The sequence below is a fragment of the Mytilus edulis genome, chromosome 11 (assembly GCF_963676685.1).
Source record: "Mytilus edulis chromosome 11, xbMytEdul2.2, whole genome shotgun sequence".
In the NCBI taxonomy this organism is placed as follows: domain Eukaryota; kingdom Metazoa; phylum Mollusca; class Bivalvia; order Mytilida; family Mytilidae; genus Mytilus; species Mytilus edulis.
Window position 1 is genome coordinate 40493763 of NC_092354.1, and position 13201 is coordinate 40506963.

The window sequence follows — 13201 nt, forward strand, 5'->3', positions numbered from 1 at the left end:
AGTGGTGGTTTTTCAAAGTTGAATGTAATGCTTTATTGCAGCAGTGTATTTTTCTTGAGTGGTATAGCCAGAAATACATGGATACAAATTTGTTCTCTGTAATGTTGATTTTTGGAACAAATAACAAAGCATTATGATCTTCAATGTCTTTTGGGTAAGATTTGATAAATGGTGAACTACCTGTAGTTTTGCCATTTTCTAATGACACAAACTTATGATCTACTTCATGACACACACAATAAATTGTTATCAGTGTGAGTACTGTACTAAATAACGACATTTTTATTGGTAAAATGTTTATAACTGTTTATTAATATGATGTGCTCGAACATAGAAGGTGAGACATAAATTTGAATATAAGCGTTAGTAAATAATGATTTGTTATACTGGACTCGTGTTGCTACCCACGAGGACAATGAACTTGACAAATGAGCAATATTAGTACATGAAAAGTAAAGCAGAACTAAAGCAAGTTAGTATGCGATTTGTTAATGTTTACCTTTTTATTTTCCGGAAGTGGTGTACGATCCAAGAGTCCCGATAAAGGTCGTATCTACACCTCAGAAGTGATTATATCGTTCACAGAAAACAGAAATAAGTTAAGCTTGATACAAAAACATTCGAAAATATCAAGGAAAATAAATAAAATAAATTTCTAATTCTGTCCGTTTTTAGACAGTATTTTAATTCGGTATTCAGATATTTTCTGCAGAGTTATCGTTCTTACAAAACAACACACGTGAAAATACCAAAAGAAAATCACAAATTATTTTTGCACTGAGAGGATTGATTTCCAGTTAAAAACATGACAACTGAAGAAGAACAAGTAGAGGAGCCTGATCAAGAAGATGACAGTAAGAAGGACAAATCAAAGAAACACGATTCAGGGGCGGCAGATTTAGAAAAAGTCACTGATTTTGTCGAGGAAACGGAAATCTCTGCACAAAGCATTGGTGATGTAAGTGGGTGCATTCTTTAAACAAATGGCAGAACCGAATTTCAAAACTGAAAAAAGTATTGTGACAACGTTGAGTTGAATTACCCCCCCCCCCCCCCCCCCCCCCCCCCCCTAATTCATATAAGATTCATATGCAGTGAACACCCCCGACTCGGCGACTATCCAGTCAACACTGAGGTTGTGAGTTCGAAACCAAGGGTATCGGGATCGTTCGCCCTGATTACATGTTCGCCCTGGTAATCCGTTCGCCCTGAGTTCGTTCGCCCTATTCTCATTAATGATATGTAAATGTTACATTAATAAAAGAAATGTATATTTATATATATAAAAATTTATGTTTATCTATTAATAACAGGGGCATAGCTTACGTTGAGGCAACCGAGGCAACTGCCTCAGTAAAAAAAAAAGAAAATTTTTTTTTTCCTTCACTGTATTTTCTTTTAAATGATCATTGCAGCAAACTGGCTACTAAACAATAATGTAGCAACTTGATATGTCTTGTTGGCGCGGTTATTGATTCATACCCTTTACGAATTATTAAAGACTTATGGGAACATTTGAATTAATTTTCCCTCCTCTACTTGGAAATACCCTTTACGGTAGTTTTCTGTAATTAAAGTTTGTCAGAGTAAAAGGAAATCGACAACAGATTTATTTTGTCCTACCCCATTGCAAGCGAAAACAGTGAGTAGAATAGATGAGGATGCAACTCACGAGTCTCCTGATTAAATCACTTTACTATTGAATTAGGTCAATTAGTTAATTTTGTGTCAGAATAATTTCTAGTACATTGTATATATGAGGGCCTGGGTGAGGTTTTATCGGCTCTGAAATTAATTTAAATTTGAAAGAATATGGATTTAAAATGGTGCTAAATTATAAAATAAAGGAAAATCAAATTATGGGCGACAATGATTAAAAACTAAATATTTGATAATCACATTCTAAGCATTCAAACCCTCATTTATAAGTGTTGACATGTTCCCCTACGACTATGTCCATTGACTTTGGTACTAAACAAAACAAAATATGCATTTACATTTATACATTATAGTGCACAGAAAATAATTTATAAGACATGTGGTTCACAAGTTTTATTCTCGCTATTTTAAATTCATAGTACGTTTTCACAAGCAGGGAATTTAAAATATTTAAAGGAATCACTAATTCCAGAGAAATATGTCTGTTAGTTAATACATAATGTCAGTTTATATATAAAAAAAATCAACCAAATACTGTTCATTTACAATGAAGACTTCAGAATACAGTAAATGTTAGTTATTCGCCGGTTGTCATGTTCATCGTGAATGAAAAAAAAAGTTAATAATCATTCAATATGTAATTTCAAGACCTTCGAAGGAATACACCACTAAAACAAGTGCCTTGCTACACTTTACATGTAGCATATGTTTTTCTCCTTGTTTATCCTGAAATTTGTAGACTGACTTGAACATATTCAATTAAATACACACAACACAACACTATAATAAAAAATATAAATCAGGGCGAACATACCCAGGGCGAACAGGTATCAGGGCGAACGGTCTCAGGGCGAAACGGAACTAGGGCGAACAGTTACTAGGGCGAACAAAAATCAGGGCGGACGGACCCGGATTCGAAACCAAGCTCATGCTGGTGCACTTGACTCAAATGTTAATTTACATGGGTAGTCAGTTTCACTTTCCAAGTCCGTGGTTTTCACTGGGCACCTGGCTTCATCCGTTAATAAAAAACTGGCTGAACATTGAATCATATAAATATGTGCAACTACAAGTCCACAAAAGGGGGGGATTCTTTCTATATGAATCCGGGTCTGTTCGCGCCCAATCACGTTCGCACCCTTCCACATTCACACCCATTCACTTTCGCACCCCACATGTTCGCACCTAAATTTTGCGGAAAAGTTCGTTCGCACCCCACATGTTTGCACCTAATTTTACCGATTTTTTGGAGGTGTATTGGTATAAATATATATGCCATGTTTTTAAATAATTCGAGATTCTGACAAGTTTTTTTGTGTCATGACAAGTTTATAAAAAAAAAGTCCTTGCTTTAAGTCGGATTATGTTTCGGGGGCGAAAATGTGAGTTGCGAACGTGTAGGGTGCGAAACTATATTGGGCGCGAACGGACCTGATACCTTTCTATATGGAGGTATATAAATAATTAGTGATAACTGAGGAATAAATGAGTGGTTTATCATGCTTATGATTTTGCCATGTGTTTATGGGTCTGGATTTCGCAAGATTACAATATATGAATCATGGACTAAACTTAACTGATTTCCTCTAGGGGCCAGCTGGACCCTTAATTTTTTTTATTTTCAGGGGCCCATTTGAAATTTTTATCATAATAAAAGAAGGGGGATAGGACCTTTATCGGGACTACAGGATCGGGTGTTTTTAAGCTCTGAATTTCAGGATTGACCCTTTCGTGATTCGGGAATTTTTTTTTTCGAATTTCGGAATGTTGGGATTCAAATTTATTTAAATTTAGGACCTTGGTATTTTGGGTTTTTAAGCCCGGGATTTCGGGATCAGGACCCCTCCTACCCTCCTCATAAAATAAAACTATATTTTCATAAACTAAGACCAACTCAAAATAATTGGTAGATTTTCATACAGATTATTGAACTATATTGGGTGGGTGGAAGGATTTTAATTTTAGTCCCCTAACGACTGAATAATGAATACTTGACTAGTTCATGTAGTTGTTGAATAAAAAAAACTTTTGTTAAGGTTGAAGATATTGTGCTGAAATTGCAACCCTAATGAAATAAGATTATATTAATAAGCTCATATTTATTTATTTTTTATTTCAGGCTATGAACAAATTAACAGAGAAAAAGACCAAAGAAAGAGCAGAATTCATTGCAAGAGAGAAAGAATTGTCAAAGATAAAAATAAGTAAAGAGGATGTGGATCTAATTGTAAGTAAAACTTAAGTTCTGAAAGGACACAGAACACTTAAGGGAGTAAACTCTTTAAATAAATAAAAATTGTAAATACATATAAACGTGCCATACAGATAAACACACATATGTCAATAGACATATATTACATATATTAACCACTAAAACGATATTATTAGTTACAAAGTGTGTTAGTGACCTAATACTATATATACATGGTCAGTAAATTCCATATGGGGTTCGAGCTTCGTATTGAATTTACTGATGCCGTATTTATTGTATTTTGTCACTAGCACACTATGTAACAAATTTATCTTACAGACTATCTTTATTTGTTGAATTTAGACTAGAGTTGTCTCATTTGCAATCATACCTGCCACATTTTTTTATTTTTATATTAAAGTGTTAAATGTTCAATTTTAAGAACCTTCTTCAATTGATCTGCACAAAAAAACTAAAGTCAACAATAAAAATTTAATATCAACAACCGTGATATAACAATATTAAACAGAACTTTCAATACATTTATATAACGTGTATGATTAAATAGTGCAAAAATTGTAACTCCACTTCTAATCGTGTATTGAAATAAGCCCCGCCTCCCTACTACCTAATATGGAATATACACAGACGCTTTTAACCAATTATATTTGTAGTAATGGACAAGAGGTAAGATAAATACATGTATATGTATATATAATTTAGAATGAAAATGGGGAATGTGTCAAAGAGACAACAACCTGACCAAAGATCTGAAAATAGCCCAAGGTCGCCAATGGGTCTTCAACACAGCAAGAAAATCCTACATTGGGAGGCAGGCATCAGCTGGTCCCTAAACAAAAATGTGTACTAGTGACAATAAAAATGGATGTCATACTAAACTGCAAAACATAAAAATGAACTAAAATTATAAAAAAAAATTATATATGACTTTCGATATGATCATGATGATGGGTGTAATTTTAAAAAAATATTTTTTTTATTACATGTACTTCCAATTTAAAAAAAATATACACACATTTGATAGCATTAGGCAGATTTTACAATAAGAAGGAAATATTGTTTTTTTGTATCCATCAAAAAAGCAATTGCTGAAACTGTGAAACAGACTGTGTAATGGAGTAATGCATTATGGTATTGAATAAAATGTGTCTTTCTGAGTAAATAAAAATAAAAATTACTCTGTGTTTGTGTTTTTTGTTAGAATTAGAGGATTTTCAATTTCAAAATATTGGACATGGAATAGACATCATGACCTACTTTACTGACATCCAGCTTATTTGGAGTGGAATTTTGAAGTATTATTTATAAGTGGAGCCTAATAACATGGACTTCTATTTTAATAAAAAGTCTTCTTTTGTGTTTTAATCATAACTTTAAGGCAGATTTTTATTGGTAAAGGCTAAAAAAGGTAATTTAATAATATTGTTGCTAACGTCACGTCTTTTCCGTCCATTGTGGTATGTCACGATCGCAATTTTCTTAATGGTTCTCAGACAGCCCATTGTAGTTATTTTTATCCCGGGTTTTATAAATAATTGAAAATAGCAATCATATTAAATTTGGATGACGTAAGGGGTTCAAAGGACTTGAGGAATCAATATCATTGGCTGTTTTATTTTTTGCGAACGTTACTGCTCGACGTTTCCGTCCAAATCAGTGTCACGTGAGCAACATATATTTAGATCTGTAACTCTCCTGTATAGGAGTTACGATATCGCCCTTTGCAGAAATAGATTTGGAGTCAGTTCCTTCACATGATGGGGAAGCAAAGAAGGTAAGTTGTATGTAATATCGTTACAAGAGGACCTTAAATGTATTCCGTCCACCAAAAAGACGTTCGCAACAAAATGTAATGTCATGATAGTAGATGTTGCTAATGTTACTATTACGAATTGGTTTCTTGTGTATTCATTTGATATAAAGTACACCTGCCAATGACGTTCTGTATATTTAGAAATTCTAAACCAGACTGTACAATTTTATTACTCCAGGCGTATATTAAACATCACTGTGTGCATACATTTTAACTTTTAAAGATGTTGTTGCTCATGTGACATGTCCAAATGTCGCTAACGTTACTCATTTTTTGGTTTCTTGTGTATTCATTTGATATAAAGTACACCTGCAAATGACATTCTGTATATTTAGAAATTCTAAACCAGACTGTACAATTTTATTACTCCAGGCATATATTAAACATCACTGTGTGCATACATTTTAACTTTTAAAGATGTTGTTGCTCATGTGACATGTCCAAATGTCGCTAACGTTACTCATTTTTGTCTCTGTCACGTTAGCAACATGAAAGTAGGAGACAGAACACAATACTGTAAAATCTGCCATTATGAAATATATAAACCTATTGATATTATCTAGTCCATATACATGATATACATCTTTCTATCGATACATTTTTTTTTGAAAATAAGAGAGTGAGAGAGAGAAGGAAGCACTTTTTTCTTTAAATATACAAATATAAGATGGAGAAAAAGGCAGTCTGAACACCAGTGACCAGATAGGGAGAGGGAGAGAGAGAGAAGGAAGCATTTTTCTTTAAATATACAAATATAAGATGGAGAAAAAGGCAGGCTGAACACCAGTGACCAGAGAGGGAGAGAGAGAGAGAGAGAGAGAAGGAAGCATTTTTCTTTAAATATACAAATATAAGATGGAGAAAAAGGCAGGCTGAACACCAGTGACCAGAGAGGCAGAGAGAGAGAGAGAGAGAGAGAGAGAAGGAAGCATTTTTCTTTAAATATACAAATATAAGATGGAGAAAAAGGCAGGCTGAACACCAGTGACCAGAGAGGGAGAGAGAGAGAGAGAGAGAGAGAGAGAGAGAGAGAGAGAGAGAGAAGGAAGCATTTTTCTTTAAATATACAAATATAAGATGGAGAAAAAGGCAGGCTGAACACCAGTGACCAGAGAGGGAGAGAGAGAGAGAGAAGGAAGCATTTTTCTTTAAATATACAAATATAAGATGGAGAAAAAGGCAGGCTGAACACCAGTGACCAGATAGGGAGAGAGAGAGAGAGAGAGAGAGAGAAGGAAGCATTTTTCTTTAAATATACAAATATAAGATGGAGAAAAAGGCAGTCTGAACACCAGTGACCAGAGAGGGAGAGAGAGAGAGAGAGAGAGAACAGTGTGGTGACTCACCACACTGGTGAGTTTTCAATTCATCTGGACATTTAATTATAATGCAGTATAGTAAATCAGTCATACATGTCATTATTGGAGGCTAAAATTTAACAAGAAAAACTAGAGGCTCTAAAGAGCCTGTGTCGCTCACCTTGGTCTATGTGACTATTAAACAAAGGAAGCAGATGGATTCATGACAAAATTGTATTTTGGTGATGGTGATGTGTTTGTACATCTTACTTTACTGAACATCCTTGCTGCTTACAATTATCTCTATCTATAATGAACTTGGCCCAGTAGTTTCAGTGGAAAATGTTAGTAAAAATTTACAAATTTTATAAAAATTGTTGAAAATTGACTATAAAGGACAATAACTCCTTAGGGGGTCAACTGACCATTTCGTTCATGTTGACTTATTTGTAAATCTTACTTTGCTGAACATAATGGCTGTTTACAGTTTATCTCTATCTATAATAATATACAAGATAATAACCAAAAACAGCAAAATTTCCTTAAAATTACCAATTCAGGGGCAGCAACCCAACAACGGGTTGTCAGATTCATCTGAAAATTTCAGGGTAGATAGATCTTGACCTGATAAACAGTTTTACCCCATGTCAGATTTGCTCTAGATGCTTTGGTTTTGTGAGTTATAAACCAAAAACTGCATTTTACCCCTATGTTCTATTTTTAGCCATGGTGGCCATCTTGGTTGGTTGGCCGGGTCACCGGACACAATTTTTAAACTAGATACCCCAATGATGATTGTAACCAAGTTTGGTTGAAATTAGCCCAGTAGTTTCAGAGGAGAAGATTTTTGTAAAAGTTAACGACGGACGACGACGACGCCGGACGCCGGACGCCAAGTGATGAGAAAAGCTCACTTGGCCCTTCGGGCCAGGTGAGCTTAAAAGAAGACAGTGATAACATATGGGTGGAATCAGAAAAAATGAAGCAAAAGTGTGACATGGGGGGTCCAATTTCAAACTTAATATTTTGTATTTCTTTTTGTCTTGCCCTATTACCAATACTTTAAATTTTATAATTCCAAAGTTTCAGGCCGAACGAAACAGACACATTGAATAATCTTAAATTTTAATAGCATACATCTCAAAAATATTTAACAGAAACCATACTACTTAAAAACAAGTTTGGTAATAAAACAGTCAAGAAAACATTGCTCAGACCTTTTCCAAATGAAAGTCAATATAAAAAGGAAAATTTTAAAACCAAAATTTACATCTTTTCTGCTAAATCATATAATAACAATCAAATTGAATAGCTTAATTTGAAAAAAATAATAGTAACTAGTGATTGAAGTTTTTGCCAATAAAAAGAATCTTAATATATTTCAGTTACAATAGTAAACTTTGAAAGCCCTGAGATTTTGTGATCATTTGCAAAAAACAAAATGTCATTTCATTGTACCGTTTTAATGTAATTGTATGTAGAAAAAGCCTTCTATTTTCAGTATTTTGTCACACTCCTGACATATTTTATAAAGATTGAAAAATGCTTTAAACTTTCACAAAAAATCACTAAACACATTGCTATATCATTAATTTCAATTTCTGATATCTTTACCCATAGAACAGGACTTTCTTTTTAGGACCATTTAAAAAAACACAAAGAGAGGCACCCCAAAATGTCAGGAGTGTGACAACTGTCTTTAAACATCTACCAAAGAATACAAAGGACTTAAATGTTTTATTTTTTTTATTTTTCAGAAGTGGCTATTCCAAAGAGAAGAAAAAAAATCATTACCACTGTGATATGTTTATATCATAGATGTGGGAGTGCATTATATATGTCAGGAGTGTGACATATTTTTAAGGCATTTTCTGTCAATTCATAATTTCACAAGAACAAGTTCCACAAGTTTCTTTGTGTAAGAAATGTTAAAACCAAGTAATATTCATATCATTTACCTCTTAAATGTGTTATTTATCATGATTGTTTTGGCACAATCAGTTTTAATTAGTCATTTTTCTATTTTTTGTGCACTGAGTAATGCAAATTTATCAAAGGAAATAAGTGTGTACAACTATAAAATCATATAGGAAAGTGAGGAAATGAATTTTGTACAAAATAGAACAATTATTTTGATTTAAAATGGTATATTTAAAGATGTTTCAAGGATTAACCATTCAGATGTTATTCGTCACACTCCTGACATGAATTTAACAATTTAAGAAAAATATGAAAATTAGCTTTATTTTTAGGACAGATAATTGAAAGACAGCTAGTAAAATGAAGAAACTTTTGGTAAACCTTCCATTCCTTAAAACATCTACCAGATTTGCTGAAATAAGCAGGGCAAAATTTTCTAGAAGAAATGATTCAAAGAAAGAGACTTCGAATGAGAGAACTCGCAAATACTGGCTGAATCTGAAATTAAAAATTGATCAGCGGAAGTTGGACCATCTTAAAATAAAAACCTATAAAACCAAGCTAACAAAAAAAAGCTTAAAGAAAGAAGAAATATAGATTCCTACACTGCAACAAGTGTATTACGGTATTACGAAATATCGTAATACACGAGTTATAGTATAGGAATCTGTTTCTCTAATGATTTTTATCCTTCTTTTTCAAAGATTTTCAAAAACTTGTGTTCTTTATATGCGACGTCATCAGGCATGGTCGCCTTTTTTCATGACGTCACAATAGGAAAATTCAGAAGAAAACAAAACATTTAGACGTCATAATCAAATTTCGACTAATCATTTGCCGAGAACAGATTTTTCACTAGTGAGGAGAAATATTTTTCTCACACCGGTCAGGAAATGTGAAAATAGCACAAAAATTAGAGAACTTCAAATTCCAAATTTTATAAACAATATAAAGAAAAACAAAGGCAGTGGCAGAGAAACAGTAGAAAAAAAGGAAGAAAGATAAAAAAGAAGTTGGGTTGAATAAGGACTTAGAATCGAACAAAAACAGCTCAAAAATTAAAATGAGAACAGATCTGTGACTGTGTCAGATTCCAGATCTACAGTGAGAAAACCTGCACAACAAACAAGAAAACAATTGCCACAAAACAAAAATGCTTATAAATGATCCCTTCTAGAAGGCCCTTCTGGGTGTAGCATTTTTTATGATGTGTTTCAAAGAACTCGTCCAAGCATTTGGGTTTTGTGGCAGACTGTTTCTTGTGTTGTGCAGGTTTTCTCACTGTAGATCTGGAATCTGACACAGTTACAGATCTGTTCTCATTTGAATTTTTGAGCTGTTTTTGTTCGATTCTAAGTCCTTATTCAACCCAACTTCTTTTTTATCTTTCTTCCTTTTTTTCTACTGTTTTTCTGCTACTGCCTTTGTTTTTCTTTATATTGTTTATCAAATTTGGAATTCAAAGTTCTTCTTTCTTTAAGCCTTTTTTTGTTAGCATGGTTTTGTAGTTTTTTACTTTGTTTAAGATTGTCCAACTTCCTCTGATAATTTTTTAATTTTATATTCAGCCAATATTTGCGGGTTTTCTCTTTCCAAGTCTCTTTCTTTGAATCATTTCTTCCAGTTAATTTTGCCTGGCTTATGTCAGCAAGTCTAGTGGATGTTTTAAGGAATGGAAGATTTACCAAAAGTTTCTAAATTACTAGCTGTCTTTCAACTATCTGTCCTAAAAATAAAGCTAATTTTCATATTTTTCTTAAATTGTTAAATTCATGTCAGGAGTGTGACGAATTACATCTGAATGGTTAATCCTTGAAACATCTTTAAATATACCATTTAAATTCAAAATGATTGTTCTATTTTGTACAAAATTCATTTCCTCACTTTCCTATATGATTTTATAGTTGTACACACTTATTTCCTTTGATAAATTTGCATTACTGTGCACAAAAAATAGAAAAATGACTAATTAAAACTTATTGTGTCAAAACAAATTATGATAAATAACACATTTAAGAGGTAAATGATAGGAATATAACTTTGTTTTAACATTTCTAACACAAAGAAACCTGTTGAACTTGTCCTTGTGAAATTATGAATTGACAGAAAATGCCTTAAAAAAAGCGTCACACTCCTGACATATATAATGCACTCCCACATCTATGATATAAACATATCACAGTTGTAATAATTTTTTTTCTTCTCTTTGGAATAGCCACTACTGAAAAATAAAGAAGAAGAACATATTTAAGTCCTATGTATTCTTTGGTACATGTTTAAAGACAGTTGTCACACTCCTGACATTTTTGGGTGCTTGTATAGAAGTTAATCCAATATGTGAATTGTGCACCTCAGGATGTCTGTATAGCCTTTTATGGATAGCTTATACATGTATACAATAAATACTTACCAGTTTTACACACAAATACTCCTTTAAAATACAACCATAACACTTTAATTTAGAAATTATCAAATTTTGCCAATATTAATTTTTGGTACATACCTTTTCACAATGTATATTTATTTACATAATATTTGTGCAATGATAACACCAATCTATAATCTACAAAACCTAGTATTGAAGAATGATTATAAACCATCTTCATATACATGCATTCATCATAATAATTTTTACTCAACATGTAAATTATTAAAAAAAAATCCTGTCACACAAAAAGCGTCACACTCCTGACAAATTTGACATGTTTTTTTAATAAAACTTTTGGCTGGTACAAGATATCTAAATGAAATTTGGCTGCAAGTTAGCTGGTATTGAACTTGTTGGTTTGACATTTAATTTACTTTCCTAAATATAATGGGGGAAACAATATGCCCCAATATGTTAAAATCTTCATTTTTTCTGATTCCACCCATATGCATGTTACATGTTTCAAAAGGACAATATACAATCTTTAATTTGTTTAATTTGTAAATCTTTTATTTTCATTTGTAATTTGTTATTTGTAATTTTGTAATTTTATTTTGACAGGTGCTTGAAATGGAGATTGGTAGATCATTAGCAGAAAGAAAGCTTAGAGAACATAAAGGAGATATTGTAGAAGCTTTAGTAGAATTGACTAACTGATATTTTTATATAGGATTCATATAGAAAGACACATTTGTTCATTAGGGCTATTCCATTATAATGTATGGGGGAGGGGAGTAACAGATGTTTAATTATTGAATGGGGGAGGGTAGGAAAGGAAATTTAAGTTTTGAATGTTGTTCTTGGGTCTTTTTTCAGTATGCCTCTATTACCATTATACAAAACTATATAAATAATGTTTCTTAGTTGTAAGGATATTTTGAAAGTCCCTTTCTACCCTCACATATATATTTAAATGGAATAGCCCTTAACTATTTGATGAGCTTCTGAAGAACTGGATTCTACTAAGGCTGCAATAGGAATAGCTACATTAACAAGTGAAATCATGGACCGACTTTAATTTTCCATGTTAAAATTTAAGATCAGGCCAGAAATCTCAATTTGTTTCAGTTCTGTTCATTGTTTTTTTTCTTATTATAATTTTTAGCTATTTAGTTTTGGTATTTGTGTATATATGAGGATTTTTGAAAATGAGATGATTCTGAGATGAAAATAAACATTTAATGATTTGTTATAGTTTTTTCCCCCCTTCGAGAAAGTCACAGTATGAGAGATATAGGGATTACAATCCCTGGCAGCGGCGTTACGTAAACTATTTGTATAAAGCTTTAGATTTTCAGAAGGTAGAAGACCTGGATGCTTCTCACCTTGTTTATAGATGCCTAGTGTTACAAAGTTTCCAAATATTATAGACAATTGACATATCAATGTTCAGTGACTGGTTATAAAAACTGTACATTTTATTTTACCATGTGAATTTCTCACTTATTGTAAGTGATAGGATAATAATATTTGGTCTATGAAATCCTTGCAAGGTCAACAAGGGTTCACCTGACTTGGGCCTCATTTCATGCATTGATCAGTGATCAAGGTTAAAATTACGTCTATCTAAATTTGGTGTATGGAATGATTGTAAGGTATTGAACTATTCATGTCAGACTGCCAGAGTTTTGACCCCCAATTTCACGGTCCACTGAACATAGAAAATGATAGTGCAAGTGGGACATTCGTGTACTATGGACACATTCTTGTTTTATGTTCTCCTTTAATAGTGAATTGTTAAATCACTTGAAACAGCAGAAAAAAGGAAATCAGTGTTATATGAAAGCTTGATTGTAACAAATTATTAACTGATTGAGTTAAATGTAAATTAACTGACAATTTATTCTATATATTATGAAAATGTGTAGTAT

General features: G+C 32.6%; 1 protein-coding gene across 1 annotated transcript; it reads left to right on the forward strand.

Annotated features, from left to right (window-relative positions):
* The first annotated feature begins 709 nt into the window (after nucleotides 1-709).
* On the forward strand, nucleotides 710-12517 carry LOC139495566 (huntingtin-interacting protein K-like). Its single transcript, XM_071283833.1, has 3 exons — nucleotides 710-958; nucleotides 3779-3886; nucleotides 11892-12517. The coding sequence occupies exons 1-3, from the start codon at nucleotides 806-808 to the stop codon at nucleotides 11985-11987; spliced, it is 357 nt and encodes a 118-aa protein (XP_071139934.1). The 5' UTR covers nucleotides 710-805; the 3' UTR covers nucleotides 11988-12517.
* Nucleotides 12518-13201: the final 684 nt, after the last annotated feature.

Bases quoted from the DNA above. Each gene is read 5' to 3' on its own strand.
- LOC139495566 (XM_071283833.1), top strand. From the start codon at position 806: ATGACAACTGAAGAAGAACAAGTAGAGGAGCCTGATCAAGAAGATGAC. The intron at 959-3,778 runs GTAAGTGGGTGC...TTTTTATTTCAG, and splicing joins CTGCACAAAGCATTGGTGAT to GCTATGAACAAATTAACAGA. The intron at 3,887-11,891 runs GTAAGTAAAACT...TTATTTTGACAG, and splicing joins AAGAGGATGTGGATCTAATT to GTGCTTGAAATGGAGATTGG.